Genomic DNA, 23,458 nt, shown 5'->3' with positions numbered 1-23,458 from the left:
TGACAAACCTTCAGCTAAACCAACCAAGAAAAAAAGAGAGAAGGCTCAGATGACTAGAGTCAGAAATGAAAAGGGGGACATTACTACTACCAACCTCTCAGAAATAAAAAGGACTATAAAGGAACACTATAAACAATTGTGCATTAATACATTATATAACTTGGATGAAATGGACAAATTCCTAGAAAAATACAAACTATCAAAACTGACTCAAAAAGAAATAGACAATCTGAACAGACCTGTAATAAGTGAAGACACTGAATTAGTAATCAAAAACTTAACCAGAAAAGCCTAGGTTGCTTCACCACTGAATTCTACCAAACATTTAAAGAATACTAATTCCTTACAAATTCTTCAAAAAAAAACAGAAGAGGGAACACTTCTAAATCATTTTATGTGACCAGTATTACTCTGATACCAAAGCCAAAAACATCACAAGAAAAAAACGGAAAACTACAGAGCAGTATCTTATGAATATGATGTAAAAATCTTCAACGAAATAAAAAAAGGACACAGTTGGAGGACTCATACTTCCTGATTTCAAACAGTACAAAACTAGAGTAATCAAAACAGTATGGTGCTTAATGGAATAGAATCAAGTCCAATTGATTTTTGACAAGCACACCAAGACCATTCAATGGGGAAAGAACAGTCTAGTCTTTTCAACAAATGGTGCTGGGACACTCGATAGTCACATGCCAAAGAATGAAGTTGGACTCTCACCTTATACCATATACAAAAATTAACTCAAAATGGACCAAAGACCATACTATAAGAGATCAAACTCTCAGAAAAAAACATAGGGATAAATCTTCATGATTTTGGATTTGGGAATGGATTCTTAACTATGGCAACAAAAAATGAGACAAACTGAAATTATCAAAATTAAAAACTTTTGTGTTTCAAAGGCCATATCAAGAAAGTGAAAAAGGCAACCTGTAGAAATGGGAGAAAGAATTTGCAAACCATTTACCTGATAAGGAACTTGTATCCAGAATATATAATGAACTGTTACAACTCAATAACAAAAAGACAAATAACTCAAAAAATGGGCAAAAGTTCTGAGTAGACACTTCTTGAAAGAAGGTATACATATGGCTAATAAGCAAATTAAAAGATGTTTAATATTATTAGTAATGAGGGAAATACAAGTCAAAACCACAAATTCACCCCCTAGGATGGTTATAATAAAAAAGTCAGATAGTAAGTGTCGGTGAGGATGTAGAGAAATTGCAACCCTGATAAAAGGCTGGTGGAATATAATATACAGCTACTCTGGAAGAGTCTGGAAGTTCCTCAAAGAATTAAATACAGAGTTACCATTTCAATCAGTAATTTCAGTCCTAGGTATATACTCATAACAATTGAAAACATATATCTACATAAAAAGTTATATATGCATGTTTATAGCTGAAGGTGAAAACAATCCCAAATGTCCATCAAGTGCTGAATACATAAACAAAATGTAGTATTTCCATACAAAGGAATGTTATTGGGCCATAAAGGAATGAAGTACTGATACATGCTATAACATAGATGAACCTTAAAAGCATTATGCTAAGTAAAGAAGCCAGTCACAAAAGACCATATATTATATTATTTCATTAGTATGAAATGTTCAGAAGAGGTAAATCTGTGAAGACAGAAAGTAGACTGGTGGTTGCCTGGAGCTGGAGTGGATGGGGGACTGGAGGGGAATAAGAGAGTAGTATCTCAGGGGTTTCTTTATGAGGTGATAAAAAATGTTCTAAAACTGACTATGGTAATGATTGCACAGTACCAAAACTGCTGAATTGAGTCAATTATATTTCAATAAAGGTGTTTAAAAAAGTGGTCCGATGTATTTATTGACTTTTAAAATCATGCAGGGGCACCTTTTGCTTGGTTGCATTTTCTGATTTTTCTATAATGAGCAAGTACAGCAGATATAATACAAAGCACATTTAGATTATTTTAATAAATTCGATCTTTAGTTCTTAATCTTTTCATTTGGGGCATGAATTTCTTTGAGGTTCATATAAAAGTTATAGGTATAGTGCCCTCAAAATCACATACAAGAACATTTTTAGGGGGTTCACATACCTCTGAAGCCCCCATGAGCCCCTTAGGGACCTATGGACTCCAGTTTAGATGAAAGCTGTTTACTTACAAAAGGAGACTTAAACGCCAAACTGGCAGCAATGGTGAGAGCAGGATCCAAACAGCGGAAGATAGACCCAAACAGCATCAGTTTGCCGATTCTCACATCTACGGGCAGAGAGGCCAAGTGATACCCTAAGGGAGTCAGTTTTTCATCTGGAGTTAAAGCTCCCAAGTCTCGTAATCGTATTTTTGAAGCTCGGAGAGAATCAGGGTGTGGCGGTTCAATGAGCCGAGAGAACACAGACTGAAGATCATGAGTGCTAAACATCTCTAAAATTTTAATTCTGAAAAAACAAAACAAAATAATAATTTGTTAATTTTATTTGGGGTGGGATGACACCATTGAAGTAAGCTTCTTTCTTGAATGAAAACAATTCTTAATTTTCCAGATATAAGCTTTCATAAACCAGTCAATGCTAGTTTAAATAAATTTTTTAAATATCTCTTATGTCTTCTAGTCCTTCCGCAATAAATTGCAGAAACACTTTCAGATCTGAAACTTACTGAGATTCAGAATAAAATTCTCTCTATAAACTTTCTAAATACTTCTTTCCATAATAATGGGTTCAAATCATGCAATAAAACTCAAATGACCCATGTACTCTCTTTCCCACATCTTGCCAAATTGCCAAAATACAGGTAACATGTGCACTATCGTAACCAGTGGAGAGAATGTAGATTGACATGGCCTCCCTCTGATCAATTGTTATTTGAGAACCTTGGCATACAAACACTGCAGTTTCATCCATAGCAATCATGTTGGAGAGCTGGTATTTAGAAAAGTCGATGCCTCACTGATATGTAGTATATAAACAACAAAATAGCAAGACAAACAAATGAGAAACAGAAACTCATAGACACAGATAATAGTTTAGTGGTTGCCAGAGGGTAAGGGGGGTGGGGGCTGAGGGGTGGGAGATGAGGGTAAGGGGGATCGAATATATGGTGATGGAAGGAGAACTGACTCTGGGTGATGAACACACAATGGGATTTATAGATGATCTAATACAGAATTGTACACCTGAAATCTATGTAATTTTACTAACAATTGTCACCCCAATAAATTTAATAAAATAAATTTTAAAAAAAAGAAAAGTCGATGCCATCAGCAAAGGACTTGAATGCAAGTGCACATTTAACAACTTCAGTATCTTCCAGCTTGAACAGTGCTGTCGATCTTAGAGACAGTTCATATCGCTGAAGGAAGCCATCTCACCAGAGTCGTGATGCTTTGACTTCTTCTGGGGATATTTCTAACTGTGGTACCATTGCAAGGGCAAATGCTTGAATATCAGCCCTGCGCACAACCAAAGCCTTTGCTGTCCTGTCAGCAATCCATTCACAGATGATGTCTTCCAGCTCAGGAAATAATGGTTGCCGACCTGATCCACATTTGCGCTTCTTAGCATTTCCCGCCTCCACCTGTTGACTGAGGTTATCGTACTCTGCTCGCCATTTTTGGATCATTCAGAGATCCAACTTCTCTTTGCAGAAAGCCGTAAGATTCTTGCCCCAGGAGTCCTCCACAATTCCTTTCTTGTACTCGACGGACTAGCTCTTTCTTTTTGCACTCATCTTGTCTGGGGGTCAAAATATTATTCCCTTTAAATCTACCATTAAATCAAGTGTTAATTGAAGCCTTACTGGACAGGAGTGGCAACAAAAATGATGAGTTAATAATGGTCCACACAAAAGCAACGAAAAACTTCAGGCACCAAAATTCAGAAAACGTTTCTTTATTTCACACGAGTGCATTAAGTACATCCGTTACAACACATGACATATTGAATAATGAAGATTCATATGAGACAGAACCACGTCCATTCGTTATCAAGTGCGCATGTTATTCGTGTGTTGTGTCTGTACTCCGATTGGTCATTTGGCAGTAAGTCTCGAGTTTATCTGTTTTACATAGGCGTTTACCTCTCGTCCAAAGGCGCCCGCTTGGGTATTTACAAATGCTTAATTATAATTTATATTATCATTTTAGTATTAATGTCAATAATATTATTTATTTATATTTATTTACATATTAATATTATTTTGTAATTCAATATGTCCATTGTGTGTTGCAATGGACGTACTAAATGTGTCCATCTGGCTGACGATCTTAACTGAGGCTTATTTTTGGGTTAAGGCGTATACTAACGAGCATCCTGAAAAATCATGCTAGGGCTTATTTTCTGGTTAGGTCTTATTTTTGGGCAAATAAGGTATTGCATTTTCCCCTTCTCTCATCCTCCCAAATGGGTCAATCAACTTACAGAGCTCTCTCAAATCCCTTCGCTTCTCTTCATTGGCACTGTTCCTACCTTAGTTCAAAGCATCTGCTTGCCCAATTTCCTTTTTTTTCTCTTTTTTAAAGATGGTTTTTTTGTTTTTGTTTTTTTAATTTGGGAATATTGGGGAACAGTGTGCTTCTCCAGGGCCCATCAGCTCCAAGTCGTTGTCCTTCAATCTAGTTGTGGAGGGCACAGATCAGCTCCAAGTCCAGTCGCCATTTTCAATCTTTAGTTGCAGGGGGCGCAGCCCACCATCTGAACCAGCAACCTTGTTGTTGAGAGCTCGTGCCCTAACCAGCTGAGCCATCCGGTGGCCCCTCCGGAAGCTCAGCAGCAGCTGGTTGTCTTATATCTAGTTGTGGAGAGCACAGTTCACTGGCCCATGTGGGAATCGAACCGGCAACCCTGTTGTTCAGAGCTGGTGCTCTAACTAACTGAGCCATCCAGCCGCCCTTGCTTGCTCAAGTTCTTAAGACTTGACCATGGACATTTGAAAGCAGGGACTGTGTCTTCAATCCTGCAATATCTCTAGTGCTTAGCCCAACCCCTGGCAAATGGCAGGCTCTCAAAATAAAGTTGCTAGATAAAAAAAGAGCTATAAATCTTTGTACAAGTAACTTTTTTTCCTTTGGGTTATTTTATAGGCATACTCCCTCAAAGTGATGTGGGTCAAAGGGCATGGATAATTTTAGAGTTCCTGCATAATATCAAGCAAATTTTCACCAAGGTTGAACCATAGGTTCCCCAGCTTCGATAACACTGAGTTTGATCATTCATTCATTAAATTCTATTTAATGCCATTTATTTTTGTTTGTTCATCAGGTAGACAATGGTGTTTTCAAGTTGTTTTTTGTTCACTTTGCTCCAACTGTTAATGAGGCTGTAGATTCTTCCGTGATGATTTTATATTGGTGGTACCCTAGCAGAAATTTCTTTAGATAAGTTAGATTACTTTTCTGACTTACAAATATATTCTTAAGCTCTATTTTGGGGCCACCCTCTGAAATGTAAGAGATCTGTATGTGCAGAAAGTTAAAAGGAATTGTAAAGGCAACACTGAAGCAATCTTTCTTTGCAAATGAATGAGTTTACCCATGTCCACTCTTAGCAAAACAAGTCTGCTAAGAAAAAGAAAAATTAGGGACTTAGGATGAGAAATATCTAGGCCTTTTGGAAGCAGAACACAAAGATCAAGATGTACCTCAGACATAGCTGTTCCAATGGCACTCTTTGTATTTCTGGTAGCTGCTGCTTTAAAAGCTGATGACTGAAGTGATGGCTAGTGAACAAGTGGAAGCAGACCCCAGATGCAACACGGCCCGCTCGACCTTTCCTCTGCAGAGCATTAGCTTGAGAGACAAAAGTATCCTCTAGACTTTCCATGCCTTTGCTGGCATCATATCTATAAAGAAAATGTTAAAAAAAAAAAAAAAAAGTTATTTCACAAAACATGGCCGAGACTCTACTTAGCATGGACAGAATAGATGAACCACCTGACTTCTGCAGAAGGTCACAGTGTCCTGTGTGTTCTGGGATGGCTGAGTCCCTAGTGGGAGCACATAGTGCTGATTTAAATGGTATCGAATGCCACTACATACAGTTTCTTAATTCACTCTTTTCTTGTTTTAATTCATTTTCGTTTTTAGTTATATTTGGCAAACAAAATGGTACATATTTAAGGTGCACAATGTGATGTTTTGATAGATGTGCACACTGTGAAATGATTACCACAATCAAACTAATTAACCCATCCACCACCTTCCATATCAAGTCTTTTTCATTTAAATACATGTAAAGCATATGAAAAATAGAGAAGAAAAACAATTAATTACTTCCAAGATAAAACCTTAAACTTTCCCCTATCCATCTGACTTTAATATTATGGTCCGGCTATAAGGCTCTCTAATATGTCCACGTACAGTTTTCATACAGTATTTTTTCGAACAGTAATCTATGTAGTTTAACAGCATTAGCCATTAGCAGCTGTGTCACCTTAAATGAGGCCATCTTTAGCCCCTCTCTTATATTGCCAAAAGAGAATACCTCTTTTCTTTCATTTTCCCAGAATCGATGACATAGACAACATCATCGATGGTGATGGATGTCTCAGCAATGTTGGTAGAAATTATAATCTTAGTTACACCTACAGGAGGTTTTACAAACACAGCCTGCTGCTCTTCACTGGATAAAGATGAATGAAGTGGGTGAACAACACATCTGAAAGGAAACAAAAGCACATTTAGTGTTCTAGCATAAACCACTGAAATCAGACTATAGTGGGTGAATTTCTATTAACAATAGATAACAATATCAATATCACACCAAATATCAATAGCTTCTCCACAACCTGTCCTCAGGGCCCAACTCTTCTAAATGGAAAGGTTCCTTGTGATCCTTACAAAATATTTACTCACTTCTATCAACTAAAAACCTTGCATCAACTAGGGAAAAACTGGAGTGTAATTCAGTAGTAAATAATCAAGAGCACTAAATAGTTAATATTCTACAAGTAACTGGCCTAGAGCACACTAACCTGCAAAGAATCATTTTTTCCTACCTTTAAATCCAGAGAAAGAGGCAGAGCCAGTGATGTATACTAAAAAAATTTCATTGTTGTATTTCTAGGGAGTGTTCACCTGTCAAGTAGCTGTCCCCTTAGATATGAAGACACATCCAATGTATCTTTCTACCAGAATAAAAACTGTTGAAAATTAATTTTTCCATAATGGTAGCATTTCCTTGTTGTTACTAACACTGGCTTCTCCCATCCCTTGTATCTGGCAACTGAAATTACATGCAATTTAGCTGAGTCACTATGCTAAGTGAAGATAAGTATTTTTATTTAATGGAATGGGAATGATTGATTTCCTGGAACAAATAGGTTCGTCTATTTCCAGCTGGCATAAACAAACATATTCTTGAGGCGTGACAACAGGGTCTAAAGAGGGCGATGTCTGTTAAAGAGACCTTTCTGGTTACTCATCTTCAGAATATAACTGCAACAGATGATAGAAGATACAGAAAGCAATGAATTTACCGATTACTACGTCTGTTGTTGAAAAGAGAATTTGATTGTAGCTGTTCATAAAGCATCTTGATTTCTGCTAGTCCCGGTAAAAATACAAGTATAGCACCTGGGTATATAAAAAGGATCAATTTGTTAGATACAAAAAAAAGGAAAAAGTAACATAGATTATACAGCTATTTTAAATGAAAAAAAAAAGTAAGAATCTGCAATTTTTCACTGCCAGTTTTCTTTGTAAAGTCCCCAAGGCTTTAATGGATAACAAACTTTAAAAATACATTTTCTGACTTAATAACTACAAAATTAATGGGGTATTATTATTTTTCTGTAACAGGAAAAACCGAAGTGTAGAAAAATATAATGACTTAAGTTATACAAGAATCATTAGCAAAGCTCTTTAAACATATTTCTTCAGTGCACTGGCCACTGACATTCTGTTTCTATACGAAGAATTATCCTTCTAATCTTACAAGATAGGAAGACTTTTCTCTCTATTACCAGAAAAAAATCCATAAACATTTTAGTGGAAACGAGACAAAGGAACTATAATTTGCTAGCCAACGTGATAATCTAAGTACAGCTATATTTTGAAGAGGTAGCACATTAACCAACCAGCCCACATTTATGGTTTATGGGCTTTTAAATTTTACTTTAAAGAAAATAAGCAGTGGTAACTGATTATAGTGTATTTCTGTGCCAAGAGCGATCACTCAGCAATAGCCACCTTCTTCTGACCTCTATTCAGATAGGAAATTAGCACCATCTTCACTAGCCTTTAACTTCACAAATATTTATTGGGTGTCTATGTCACCTCTGTGTTAGGTACACTGGAATATATAACACAGATCTGTCCATAAGGAATTCATGACCTTTTATCTATCACAGTTATTCTCCCTGCTAAATAAACAAGGAAACAAAATCATTAAAAAAATGGAACTCTGAAGGAAGAAGGGCAAAAGCTATCTTCCAGAGTTGGTATTAACACTTAACAGTATACAAAGCATGTTCACATACATTATCTCATTGGATCCTCACAGCCACCCATGGAGAAGGTTATTATAATAGTGCCCTTAAAGTGACTCAGTAACTTGGCCAGCTCAGAGAGTCAGTAAGAGTGCGGCCAGGACACAAAGCTAGGGTTTCTGGCATCAGATCCATGCTCTTTCCGTTATATACTGCCTGCTCCTCCCTACTAAAATACGTTTTAGAGTGGTAAAATAATCTATGTGGATGCAAGAAAATATTTTGTCTATATTTTTGTGTGCCTTCTTATCTGTTCTACTTTCATGGCTTGGCCATCTGTATGAGGGATATCTTTAACATTCACAAATATATCACCGACTCCCTAATCACTGCATCTGCAGGCTTTGAATTCGGGTAATTTTCTAACATTTCTGTCTGCTACGCTTGATTTTTGTCAATAATAGTTTTTCCTTTCGGATGAAACAAGATATTCAGTCCAGTAATAATGCATTAGTCAAAGTGGCTACTTGCCAAGAGATGAGAAACAAGACAGTTTAATATTTTTGTGTGGGTCACACGTCTCTTTAGAAAATACCATGATTAACGTCTAAGCAGACAAGGGCAGCCCTTCCCATTTCTCTTAAACACTGTGTAATGAACATGTAATGTAATTGTGTAATTATTTGATCTATTATTCAACTTAACGATCACCCAACATTGGCTGTATCTATTCATGCAACAAATATTTACTCCAGGCACTGTTCTAGAGTCTGAGGAACACAGTGGTGCACAAGAAATCTTATTCTTTTTAAAAAGAATTTTTTTTTTTTAAATTGGGGAATATTGGGGAATAGTGTGTTTCTCCAGGGCACATCAGCTTCAAGTCATTGTCCTTCAATGTAGTTATGGAGGGCGCAGCTCAGCTCCAAGTCCAGTCACCATTTTCAATCTTTAGTTGCAGGGGGCGCAGCCCACCATCCCATGTGGGAATTGAACCTGCAACCTTATTGTTAAGAGCTCATGCTCTACCCAACGGAGCCATCTGGCCGCCCCTCCAGAAACTCAGCGGCAGCTCATTGTCTTCAATCTAGTTGTGGAGGGTGCAACTCACTGGCCCATGTGGGAATCAAACTGGCAACCCTGATGTTCAGATCTCGCGCTCTAACCAACTGAGCCATCCAGCTGCCCCCAAGAAATCCTATTCTTAAGGAGCTTACTTTCTGTTAAGAAGACTGTCAATAAGCAGAACTATAATTTTGGATAGTGTTAAGTGCTATAATGAAAATCACAATCATTTTTAGTTTTATGATAGAGTAAGGGGCGGGACAAGAAAACATAGCGTGGTCAGAGAGGCTTCTTTGAAGAAAAAATATTTGACAGAAACCTGAATGGTATGAAGGATTCAGTTGTGAGGAGATCTGGGTCTTTCATTCTGGGGATAAGGAACTGCAAGTGAGGTTAAGAAGACCACTGGGATGGGAAGACAGTGAGTAAGGGGAAAGCAGTTACTGCTCTGTGTTACAGCAGCAGCAGAAACAGTGATAAAAACAGTAATGATGAGATAAACCCTTATTGTCCTATGACTTCCATGTGTAGAGTCTTCATGTGATTCAAACATTCATTACTTTACTAGGCTCCCATTTAGCCAGGGACTGGGTGTTTAACATGTGGGTCATCCAGGCCTTCCTTTCATCTTTCTTCCTTTTGGACTTTGTATTGTTAACATCTTTGGGTTTGGTAGGGGCAAAAGAGTGCCAAACAAAAGGTAGAATTTACCCCAAAAAAGCCGAATAAGCAACTTTACACACAACTGGGAGGGGGTGAAAGTTGGGGGTGAGGATGAGGTCTCCAGGAAAGAGGCTGTACCCATGATCTCAGTAAGCTTCCTTCCCTTTTGCCATCTCACACATAAATGAAGACAAGAAGCAATTACCTGGAGGGTAGGAGTGCTTTCCATCTACAATCCATTCTAACAAGGCCTCTATTAATTCAAGGTTAACCTTTTCAAAATCCATGATGGACATTGTTTTGATGACTGATTTGCTAACCCCTGAAAGAAAGGTAAAAATCAGAAAAATAATTATACCGTATTGAAGACAATATGCCTGTGAACTAGGCGAGTGTCTTGATGTGATTTAATAACACAGACGTTCACATTAAATGTACTGAAATGATTTTTTTTCTTTCAGTTTCTCAGAAAAGACGCGCTCACTGGAAGTACTATTTGCTTGAACAATAACCCAAAGACTAGGCTCTTAACCCTGCTGTGAAGGCCCAGATAGGCCACTTTTTTCCTCCTTCTTTCCCCTTTTATCTATACAGTTATTGACAATTCTAGCCCTAGAAAAAAAATTCAAAGTCAAATACATTTTAGAAACAAATCCCTTCCAGATTCAATCAAGTCAGGAGTCAGATCAGATGACGTCCAAGTAACAGTAAGCCATGGAAATCAATGGATAGACCGCAACTTTCACCGGTATCTTTACAACAGTGACTCTTAACCTTTAGGTTCTTTTGAGAAAATGTTTAAAGTTATGGATCTTCCCTGAAAAAACAAATACACGCGATTTTCACCAACACCTCTGAAGCCTATCCATAGACTTTTAGGTTAAGGGTCTACCATTTCCTCCTAATTTATCTGAGGCCTTGTGAACTGTGCTTTGGGTTGTACTACAAGCCCCAGCTCTTTGAAAAACTAACTGCATATTCTTGGTGAGACCAACTCTCCAAAGACTGCTGCCCTTTCTTCTTGGGTCCTCCTAATGGTCCATCACCCTAAATATAGCCTAAATGGAACAAAATAACTGTAGTTGGTATCAAGGAAACAAAGTTCCCTACATTAATGCTAGAAAGTTTGAAGAGAGGCAAAAGCAGTTTCTAAATAATGTTCTGGCAGAGTGAACCCTATGTTGTTCAAAAATGAAAGAAAGGAAGAAATAGGCTACACAAATAAGAGTGTGGCGGGGTATGGAAAGCAAAGAAGGAAACACTTGTATTTGTCAAGATTCCAAATAGGCACTTTTCAAAAAGGATAAAGATCAACTACCTGCAAAAGAGGAAGAGAAGTGAAAATCGTTTTCTAAACAATTTTTTTATACTTTGGCAGTTTTTACTAATCAACTATATAGTTAAAAGAACTGATTATTATTATTTTTTAACTAGAAAAAGTTTTAAAAATTGAGCTCATGAACATTATCTAATTTTTGAGAAGTAAAAGAGCACTGAGGTCAACTAGATCCAGTCTCTTTTTACAGGGAAAAGTAGGCCCAGAGAAGCTCAGTGAACAGCTCAGCACTATACAGAAACTACTGGCAGAGCTGGGTTTCCTGACCTCAAATCTGCCCACCTCCTTCCTTAGAAAGAAGTTCTCAGAAGTGCTTTCTGAACTTTGGTAACCTCTGTGCTTGAAATTAGAAAGGCATGGCTTAGATCTAGTCACCGCACAGAGGGGAAACCTAGCTGACATCATCTTAACAAAGTGATCAAAGTTAACACAGGACAAACCAACACCATGTGCCTCCTGAATGATGTACCAAGAAGGACTCAACATTATTTCTAACCAAAAATGTATCACCTATATATAATCATGGGGAAATATAACTGGCTGAATTCTTAAAAAACATCAAGGTCATAAAAGAAAAATAAAGGCTGGGAAATTTTTCTAGATCAAAAGAAACTAAAGACACATGACGACTAAATGCAGTATGCAATCCTGGGTTAGACCCTGGACCAACAAAAAAATAGCAATAAAAGATATTCTTGACATAAGTGGCAATATGGCAAAATTAGAATATGGACCATGGAATAAATGATAGCATTCTATCAGTTAAGTGTTTTCTCTTTTATCATCTTCTGTGCTTATGTAAGAGAATGCCCCTGTTCTTCGGAAATATTACTGAAATAACAGGGGTTAAGCAGCATCATATCTGCAACTTATTCTCAAAAAGTTCAGGAAAAAAATATATACATGCTCACCCCAATAAATTAAAAAAATATATATATATATACACGCACACAGAGCAAATGAAGCAAAATATTAACAATTGGTAAATCAGGATAAAGGATATATGAGTTCATTGTGTAGTCTTGCAAATTTTTCTTCAGTTTTGAATTTGAAATCATAGAAAAATAAAAAGTTACAAAATATTCAAGAATATAATTTATACTTTACTACCTCCCAATTTTTCTCCAATGAATACATTTCTTATGATTTCACTGATACGTGGTATATAAAACCGAAAACAACAAAGGAACAAGACAAACAAATGAAGAAACAAAAACTCATAGACACAAACAATAGTTTAGTGGCTACCAGAAGGTAGCGGGGGAGAGGGGTGGTAGATGAGGGTAAAGGGATCAAATATATGGTGATGGAAGGAGAACTGACTCTGGGTGGTGAATACACAACGTGATATATAGATGATGTATTACAGAATTGTACACCTGAAACCTATGTAACTTGACTAACAATTGTCACCCCAACAACCTTTAATTAAAAAAATATCAGAAAAAAACAACACTAATAAATATAATAATTATAATCTAATATGTGTTGGCACTGCTATTTTTCTAAGTTTAAGATTGTTCTGATGAATTAAAGACAATGTAACTATGAAACAAGAGCCACATCTTTCTTCTTCATGATGGGGGGGCGGGTGGAAATACTACAGTTGACCCTTGAACAACATGGGGGCTAGGGGGACCAATGCCCTGTGCAGTCGAAAATATACTTACAACGATTTGTGTTTTTTTTTGGCTTATAAACAACAAATCTATATTTCTCACAGATCTGGAGGCTGGGAAATCCAAGATAAAAGTGCAAGCAGATTCAGTGTCTGGTGAAAGCCCACTTCCTGGTTAACAGATGGCTGTCTTCTTGCTGTGTCTCACGTGACGAAAGGATCCACTTACAACTTTTGACTCCCCAAAAACTTACCTAACAGTAGCCTACTGTGGACTGGAAGCCTTATCCATAACATAAACAGTCGATAACACATATTTTGTATGTCATATGTATTACATACTGTATTCTTATAATAAAGTAAGCTAGAGAAAAGAAAAGGCTATTCAGGAAATCATAAGGGAGAGAAAATACATTTATAGTATTTATTTTTAAAAATCTGTGTGGAAGCAGACTCGCACGGTTCAAACTTGTGCTGTTCAAGGGTCAATGGCAGTTATCTTTGGCATAACTGTAATACGCCCCCCAGGAAGCACAGTACCTCTATAGCGGGCCAGGAGCTGCTTAAAATCTAACTGTTGATCAGGCACTGCATCTCGGACAGAATCCTGATCCTGCAGGTGAAGGGAAAGCCTCAGGTCTTCCTCCACTTCTTCAAACGCAGTTCTGTTGCGCCTTGCTTTCAGCTTCTCCTTTGACATCTGTTTCATGGAGCGCATGTATGGGCTCCCGTCCTGTAACACATATCTGAGCAAGGAAGACAAAGGAATGTGTCTGTGTGCCTCTGGGTCTGGTGGTGAACGAACACATTCACCTGTTCCCTGCGCTCATTCAGCAGAATGCTGCTCTGTTTCTGCTCAATTCCTGCGCTATTCTTCCACCATACAGGACTCTGCTGGCTATGGCCTATTTCTGCTGAGGAACACACTGGGAAGCTTTTGGCTCTGTTTTAAGATCCTTCTGGAGGCAGTGAGTTTGAAAAAGTGAGAGAATAAAGACACATAAACTAGTTGAAAGATGATTTCTCCAGAGGTTCACATTCAATGGAAGTGGAAGAGGGCACAGAAAATAACAATTTTAATAAGCTCCGTAAGTAGGCTTATTGCACACTAAAGTTAGCCACTGTTGTTGTATTTTTAGTTTGAGACTATTGTACTGTTAAACAAATACAGAATTAGGAGAGGGGCTTATTAAGAATAAAAAGAGAAGGGAGAAGGAGAAAAATTTTGAGTTAATTTTAAGGTGCCGCACATCAAGGTGTTTTCATTCGGGAGCTCAGAGGTCAGGAATGAAGACACCGGTCTGGGAGTTGTGGGCACAGAGGTGAGAGCTGAAATCACATGAGCCTAAGAGAGCTAAGGAAGAGTTTAATAGTGAGATGAAACAGTGCACGAATAAAACCCTGGGGGATCTTCAAGGTTAAAGAGTAGGAAGAGGATGCAGGGCTTTCAAAGGAAAAAAATCTGTTTGTACCCCATAGACATCACCACTTTCTACTCAGTACTGAAATCATACAGACATCTTACCACTCAAGCTATACTGCAACTCCTTGAGGGTAGAATGATGATAATGACACGAATAGCTAACGCTTATAAAGCCCTTGCTGTGTGCCAGGCCCAGTTCTAAGCACTTTGAAAGTATTAATTCAAACTATTAATTAATTAATTAATTAATCCTCATAACAGTGCTGTGAAGCAGCTTCTATTAATATACCCATTTTACATATGATGAAACTGAGTCATGGAGAGATTTAAGTTACTTGCCAATGTAAGCAGAGGGATTTATATACTGGATTTAAAGTCTGTCTGCAGAAGCCATTCTTCATGTTAAATTCTTCCTATATTTATTTGGTCCTTCATCCTTTATTTTTTAAAGACTTAATTTTTTAGACCAGTTTTAGGTTCATAGCAATATTGAACAGGAGGTAGAGAGTTTTCCCATACAGCCCCTGGCCCCCAGCTACATACATAGCCTCCCCTACTAGCAACATTCCCCACCAGAGTGGTACATTAGTTACAACTGATGAACCCACATCAGCACATCATAATCACCCAAAGTCTATAGTTTACATAGGGTTCCAGAGTCAGTACGATTAATATACAATACTGCCTGTGAATTGCAAATAATTTGTATAATAAATATTTGCTGAAAGAAAGGGGAAAACAAAATACTCAAATAGAAAAATTAGAAGGAAAAAAACTATTAGTATCCCGGCATTCTGAGGTAAAATAATAATTCTGTTTTCAAAGACTTTCACCAAAACTTAATTAATGTCTTCCTTACCTTGTCACAGCAATTGCATCTTCCAGAAAAAACTGATCAACAGGAAATGTACGACCTGGAAAAACAAATAAAACAGAAAACAAAATAAATTGATAACAAAATAGAAAAGCCTCAGAATACCTCTTTAATTACCTTGAAATAGTTTGTATATACAAAATTCCCGTAAAGCTTGGCACAATAAGGCACAATTTGTTCTGTGGTCTTAAAAGTATCAAAAAAAACAACAACCAAAAAAACGCTTTTGATAACAGAAATTAAAAGGGGTAGATTCCAGTTAGTAAAGAAAACAGAAGTGTATAGGTAGAAGAGACAATCATTTGCTAATAAACTTTCTTTACCTTTTTTAATTGGTTACTCCTATCTCACCCTCTGTTCCTCCCCACAGGGGACATTTAAATATTTAACAACTGTATTCTAGATCAAGCATATAATTTCTTCTTTAAATCTATGGTCAATATCCTCTATAACCAGAACCAGGAATTATTTCTTTTTATTTTTATCTATAACCAGAACAAACAATAATATCATGTTTTCCCAAATATAAGACCTAGCTGGACAATCAGCTGTAATGCGTCTTTTGGAGCAAAAATTAATATAAGACCCAGTCTTATATTAATTTTTATATAAGACCGGGTCTTATATAAGATTGGGTATAATATAATATAATATAATATAATATAATATAATATAATACCGGGTCTTATATTAATTTTTGCTCCAAAAGACGCATTAGAGCTGATTGTCTGGTTAGGTCTCATATTCGGGGAAACATGGTATTATACATCAGACAGTGCTTCGAAATTGTCCCTTGGCAATCAACTGCAGAAGGATACACCAAAGCCTGTGATAAATTAATCCTACAGTGAGACCGAAAAAAAGACACAGGCTATCCAACTTCACTTTCTCCAAGAGTGGACCAAGATCCAGAAATTTAGCAGAATCCAGCAATGAATGAATATACTATACACAGATACAACTTCCTTCTTTATGACAAATTACTGTTATAAACTCACATTTTGATGTTAAACACAATGGAATGCTAGAAACCCTAATAACCTAGACTTTTCAAAACAGCACATATAAAATTAATATCTCCCAGCAAATGGATATAACGTTGCCTCTTTATTAGTTTTATTATATGGCTATAATTTTGTAACAAACTAATCACTTTTTCTCTAGAAAGAAGAATATGTATGAATTCGTATCTCAATTTAACTTTAAAATAATTTCATTTGCTTATTAGAACAATACATATTTAATGATGCATTTTAATCACCTGGTATAGTAATAACTGGGCAGGAACTGAAATATTCTGAAAAGAGCTCAGCGTTTAAAGTTGCACTCATCAGAATAACTTGAAGAGCTGGTCTCTGCAACACAATGTCCTTCAAAACCAGCAGCAAGAAGTCACTAGAGTAAATAAAAGAAACAACTGAGGATCAAACAAATTCAATGAATGAAAATAAATGACTCTTGATATATTCTGAGGAAGGAATGTGTAAGACCTATGTGAAAACAATTGTAACACTCATAGAAAGATTTGTCATGCTTCTACATGGGTAGACAATAATAAGCAGATATCTGGGTGGCTGGATGGTTCACTTGGTTAGAGTGCAAGCTCTGAACAATAAGGTTGCTGGTTCAATTTCCACATGGGATGGTGGGCTGTGTCCCCTGCAACTAAAGATTGAAAACGGCGACTGGACTTAGAGCTGAGCTGCGCCCACCACAACTAGATTGAAGGAAAACGAATTGGGGCTGATGGGTCCTGGGGAAACACACTGTTCCGAATATTCACCAATAAAATAAACAAACAAAAATATCAATTTTCCCCAAATAAACTAAATTCAGTGTAGTACCTATCAAAACACAAATAGGATTTATCATTGCATTTGACAAGTCTACTTCTTGATATCTATATGGACATAAAAAGGCTATACAAAGATTTCATTATGGCACTGTTTGTAGTAGTAGTAAACAATGGAAACTATCTAAGTTGTCTATCAACCAAGAAATGGTTAATTATAACAATATCATCCACTCTGTGGAATAACTTGAGGCTGTTAAAAGGAATGAGGTAGAGCTCTAGTTACAACAAGAAAACATCTCTATGACAATGTTAATGAAAAAAAACAAAACACCCAAGTTGCAGAATGGTATGTAGACTAGCACTATTCTAACTGGTCTCCCTGCGACAGCCCTTGCCCCTTGAAATCTACTCTCAGTACAGTGGATGAGTAACTCTGTGCAAATGTAAATCTTATTGTGCCAGCCTTCTGTTCACAAACCTTCAATGACTTCTCATTGATGTCCTCACTAACAAGGCTCTATGTGACACGACCTGTACCCCGACCACTCATTTCCTACTGCTCTCCCTCTTATTCACTTGGCTCTAGTCATACTGTCCTTCTTGCCGACCTTGATGCATGGACCTCAGGTCCTTTGTGTTATTAATCTGTCTGGAATGGGCTTCTCCCAGACATTCACAGAGGTAGCTCCCTCATTTCTCCCGAGTTTTTACTCAAAAGACCTTTTGAGCCAGGCCTTTCCTAGCCGCCCTATTTAAATGTTCAAATGTTCCCCTCCCTTGCTTTTTCATGTTACCCTTTCTCTTCCTAGCATTGAACATACTCCATATTTTACTTAGTTATCTTACTTATTGTTGGGTTTCCCCACTAGAATATAAGTTCTATGAAGACAGGGATTTTGGTTATTTTGTTCACTCCTCCAGTATCTAGAACAATGCCTGGGACGTAGTAGGTGCTCAATAATTATTTGTTGCCTTACTAAATGAATATATTAATATCATTTGTGAAAGGAAAAAAAGCTTAGGAAACAAAAGTACCTACTTCTAACAAAGTAAACTTATATGTCAATGTATAGAAGGACGTACTCACCAATGTAATTACCATAGTTATCGCTGGGGATGGAACAAAGAATGATTTGGGAGTGTTCAGGGGGACTTTCAATATCTGTGTTGTTTCAGTTTTTAATGAGAACATATTCTTGTACTATTTAGTTCTCCTTAATATTATGAGCTAACTTAACTACATTTATGATGATTTTCTTTCCTTTTAAGTAAAAGAAAAATAATGTAACAATTGGCAAACAGTTAAGTAGCCTATCGTACATTCATACTTCAGAATTTTCTTATGCAATTATTAATACTAATTTCAAATATAATACATGCTCTCATTTTAACTATTAGATCAAAAGCAGCATACAAAACTATATAATCCCAGTAGTGTTTGTGGAGATACACCTCTTTCTCTACCACATCTCTCCCTTAACACCCAAAACACTCCCAAAAGAACAGACAAAAATTGTAACATGCAATTAGCAATTTCATAAGGGACAGAAATTCTTTTTCTTGACATTTCTTTGGTATTTTTTAAATGTTTTACAATAATCATATTGTTATCTCTATGATCAGGAAATTTACTGAAAAATTTAAACTAACACAACTGTAACTTTTCTATATTCAACCTTCAATTTGGCTATAATTTTACTGATTTTGGTTCCTAGATTTTACTCCTAGTTTTTGCCTTTTTCAGTTTAAGCTAGCAAATATTTCCCTACTTTTTCTTGTAATTTGTAGAATCCTTTCTCAAAGAGTGGTATCTGTAAATGTTTGAATCTCCCTTCTCCAGGGAGTCATTTCTCTTTATTCAGATGTGAAAGTATACTGAAATCTTAACTGATGATATTCCATTGGTTATTAGGCTTTATAAAAATCTTTCTTTTTCTGAGAACACTACTGCAGCTAGGAACCAGATCCAATGCTATGCTCCAGTTTCTCTGAGTTTGTGGAAGTATAAATATTATGAAACTAAAAACTATTCATTATATTCAAAATTACACTGAATATAATTTCCCCTTAGATTTATTTTTATAATATAATTATTTAAATATTATTAGTCTGGTTGAATATTTTATGTTTTTCTCTTCCAAGTTGATCAGTGGCTCTGTTAAAAAACTTTCTTCTTTTAAATGTTCACTTGAACATTTGCTGCAAAACAACATTACTTACCTTTTTTTTGGCCCCCATTTTCTGGAGTCTCTATAAAAAGATTATTTGCCCTTCAAAGAGTCTTTGTGTTTTGTGTATAATCACTTAAAATTATTGTCTTGTTCTAGGAATTATTTCTTTTTATTTTGATTTATTCTTTTTATATGAGTCTGCTTTTCTTTAGTTTTTAATTACTTCATATTTCCTATTTACTAGTATATTAGTGTATTTATTTTCTGTAACAAATAGTTTACTGGTCATATTCTTCCCTGTTCAGTTCTTAAAAACTTTTTATCAGCATTAACTGGGGCCTCTTTTCAGGTTTGTTTTTTCTTTTTCTTAGTTTTGCTATTAACTATTTTCTGCTTCTATGTCAGTCCACCAATTTTACTTAGACTTTCTTTTTCTGAAGATATTTATAAGTGCAGAGTCCTTTTTGGGGAAGCCTCATAATTTTCATAGGATCATCTTTCTTTTTCACACTAGTTTTTTTTTGCTGCTCTAGAGCATGAACCACATGACAAACTATGATTAATGCCATCTATGTATCTGGCCCTTCCTTTTAAAATATTAAGAATTTTGATTTTATACTTCCACCCTTTAATGCCTTCTAATTCCATTTAAATAAAATCCAAATGCTTTATTATCCATGGTGTATAAGGCCCTGGAATATCTGGCTCCTGTTTTTCCCACCTGACATTTCCCACCTGTCATTTACTACACACCAGCTATACTGGACTCCCTCCAGTTTCTGGACTCATGAAGCCCCTTCCCACTGCAGTCTTTGCCAATGCTGGCCTTGCCCCCATTTGTCACATAGGCAACTTTACTTTAGGTTTTAACATAAATGTCATTTTTAATGTAAGTGTCATCTCTTCAGAGATATGATCTCTGACTATATTATGGGTCTGTTGTCTGAAACACAGCATGTTTACTCCTCCATACTAATCATTCCCATTTGTAATTACTTACTTGTTTGTTTACCTGTTCATCTTTTTTTTTTTCCAACCAGACCGTAAGAGATAAAGGAGAACCATATCTACTTGTTCACTATAGTATCCCCGGCAATTAATACATCACTTGGCACTTAATACAGGCTCAATAAATATATGAATGAATGTCAGGACTGAATGACTGACCCAAGGATCAAAGAAAGATGCCCATACTGACCAATCCATCAGCTACAACATGCATTACTCTGTTATTCCTGCTAAGTACAGTGCCCAGTTCAGCATCCTGCCCAGGAGGGTGTGAAGTATCTCTTATGAGATGACGTCCATTTAACAGGATGACTCTTCTAGTGATGCACCTGTGCTCTTCCTAGCATTTTTAGTATTCCAGTCCCTGGAGACCAGGAAAGCAGTTCCTCTTCTCGAACTTAGGCCTTTCCTTGGCAAGTGAGTCTTACTAGTTCTAAGAAATTGGATTGGAAGCAGAATGAAATTCTTTCAGCCATGTCTTTATTTCATATGTCTGGGTAGTCATTTGGAAAATCTTTGTTTTACCTTTCTTCTGTCCGCTCATGAACTTCATCCACAATGATATGGGTGACCCCTTGGAGAGCTGTATCTCCTTCTAGCCTTCTCAGCAGTACTCCTGTGGTGCAGTACAACAGTCTGGTGGCTGAGGACTAACATGTAAAAGGGCATGAAAGCATTCATGACATTTTTGAAAAAAGGAAACACTTTCCTGGCAAAACCATTTTGAGTGGATAGGAATAAAGAATATCGAAAACATCAGCAGTTCCATTTAATATGAAACCACACTAAATACAGTTTCTTGTTGGCAATAACAATAAAAGCTTTTCTACTTCACATTAAAATTTTATGACTCATAAAAAGCATTCAAAAATTATTATGTGTGACAACATGGATAAACCTAGAGGGTATTATGCTAAGTGAAATCAGTCAGATTGAGAAAGACAAATAACATATGATCTCACTTATATGTGGAATCTAAAGAACAAAATAAACAAACAAACAAAACAGAAACAGACTCATAGATACAGAGAACAAACTGATGGTTGCCAGAGGGAAGGGGGGTTGGAGAGATGGGTGAAAAAGGTGAAGAGATTAAGAAATACAAATTGGTAGTTACAAAATAGTCATGGGATATAAAGTACAACACAGAGAATACAGTCAATAATGTTGCAACAACTATGCATAGTGCAGGTGGGTACTAATCAGGGGGATCACTGCATAAATTATATAAATGTCTAAACACCGTGCTGTACTCCTGAAACTAATATAAAATAATATTGACTGTCAAATGCAATGAAAAAATAATTTAAAAATTATTATAAAACATAAAAACAACAGTGAGTGATAAAATCAATTTTGAATTTGTTCATTCCTTATTCAGTTAAATGGATTAAGTCCCAGGTTTAAGAGCAAAACAGCATTTACTAGGTCACTTTTGCCAATAAAGAATAAAAGGTCCTTATAGAGGAAATTAAGTGCACCCAAATAAGACTTCTTGTACCAAAATATTTCTCAAGAACTTCAGCTGTCCCGGAGTATATCCCAAATTGTCCATGAATCTCCAGATACCAAGGACTCTTCTTACTTGAAAATTATAAACTTCTGCTACCAGGAAATAAGCAGAGCATACAAACCTTGACACTCTCTAACCGGATTTGGTATCCCACAGTCAGACCCACTCTTTCTGCTCTCTCTTTAGCGACACGTTCAGCGACAGAGATTGCCGAGATTCGTCGGGGTTGGGTACAAATGATGTTAGCCACCTTCTCTGGTGGTCCATTCAGAGACTCATCCAGAATAAACTGTGGAATCTGCGTGGTTTTCCCACAGCTGTGTGTCAAAACAAACAAGTTTTAAAATGAGAGTTTTCAAGTGTTAGTTTACTAAAAAAGCAATCACACGCAAGCAATGAGGAAAGTGAAAAAGCTAATTAGAATAACGGTTGTTTCGCTTCATCTGTATCCTAAAATTATTGACTTATTACCTACAGCTGATAACTCCTAGGAATTTGTACTCAGATTAACAGGGTAACGGAATAACAGTGTAGTATCATTTATTTGTAAAATTGGGACTATTGAATAGACAGTAGATTAAGGTCTGTAAATGCCTCTAGGAATGTGAATTCTACATATGAATCCTAAAGACATAGGAATATTCTCTTACGAATATTAAATTACTTTAATTTTTCCCTTTGATGTATATTGATTTGGCTATCAGTGGACTGAAATTAAAAAGATAAGAAACTAAAAGATACAAAGTTACTACTATTTCAGTGAGTTTGGGCATAAATTGAAAACCTTGAATATATAACTAAATTATGCCTGCAACTTGTCCCTGCTAAATAGATTTGGATAACATACAGAGAGTGTGAAACAGGAAAAATTATGTGCCCTAAGTTGTTCGTAAAAGCACACATAAAAGTGGTAAAGAAATCAGAATAAATTTATAAGATAAAAAGTTTTCAAGCTGAATGTTCTGGAACTATCCTTTACATTTTAAAATGAGCCTTGTTAAAAGCCTTCAGCTAAACCTTTTGCCTTAAAATTATATCAAGGCAGTACAATGTCTGTAAATTCCTAATGTATTTCCGAGTTTTATTTTCGCTTTTCGTAATTTGGCTCTATTGGCTATGGATGCTGCAGTGTTAGCTCCTGTGAGATATTATTTAATATTTGACAGAAAAAGCACCAATAACACCAGCTACTGGCTTTTTAAAAGTAGAACTGGCCATGATAACCAGGGCACACGCCACATTTATAGATGAAAGCTGCATTATGAATAAATTGCATTCTTACCCAGTCATACCACTTATAACAAGTACTTGGTGCTTGCTCAACAATTTAAGAATGGTTTCCCTTTCTCCCCAAGCAGGGAGTGATTGTCTTTCTTGCAGAATTGACTGGAACTGTCTGGAAGCCTAATAAATAAAAGATAAGGCATCAGTTGGGTTACTTTGAATCACCTCACAGAGCTCTGAATGTGGAATCCCATAGCTAGACCCATCCTTTCTGCTCCTTCTTTAACAATTTGTTCAGACAGAAATTACAGATTTGTTGGGGTTAGATGCTAATGACTTTAGTTACAAGGCTGTTT

At 36.4% G+C, this 23,458-nt stretch overlaps 1 protein-coding gene across 2 annotated transcripts in view; it reads right to left on the bottom strand.

The window, feature by feature from the left end:
* Positions 1-23,458, bottom strand: part of DHX57 (DExH-box helicase 57) — a 55,461-nt gene that overhangs the window by 14,009 nt on the left and 17,994 nt on the right. For both annotated transcript variants that reach the window (XM_019742371.3, XM_019742361.3), the window contains exons 7-17: positions 23,161-23,282; positions 22,000-22,195; positions 20,891-21,015; positions 16,653-16,786; positions 15,377-15,431; positions 13,635-13,840; positions 10,346-10,462; positions 7,462-7,558; positions 6,468-6,641; positions 5,626-5,826; positions 2,150-2,426 (exon numbers count right to left, since the gene is read on the bottom strand). In XM_019742371.3, the coding sequence (XP_019597930.3) occupies positions 2,150-2,426; positions 5,626-5,826; positions 6,468-6,641; positions 7,462-7,558; positions 10,346-10,462; positions 13,635-13,840; positions 15,377-15,431; positions 16,653-16,786; positions 20,891-21,015; positions 22,000-22,195; positions 23,161-23,282 (1,704 nt within the window). The remainder of the gene's footprint in view (positions 1-2,149; positions 2,427-5,625; positions 5,827-6,467; positions 6,642-7,461; positions 7,559-10,345; positions 10,463-13,634; positions 13,841-15,376; positions 15,432-16,652; positions 16,787-20,890; positions 21,016-21,999; positions 22,196-23,160; positions 23,283-23,458) is intronic.

The sequence above is a fragment of the Rhinolophus sinicus genome, chromosome 2 (assembly GCF_057876585.1).
Source record: "Rhinolophus sinicus isolate RSI-liver-muscle chromosome 2, RSI-T2T, whole genome shotgun sequence".
NCBI classification, from domain to species: domain Eukaryota; kingdom Metazoa; phylum Chordata; class Mammalia; order Chiroptera; family Rhinolophidae; genus Rhinolophus; species Rhinolophus sinicus.
This window is presented reverse-complemented; position numbering and strand designations above follow the sequence as displayed.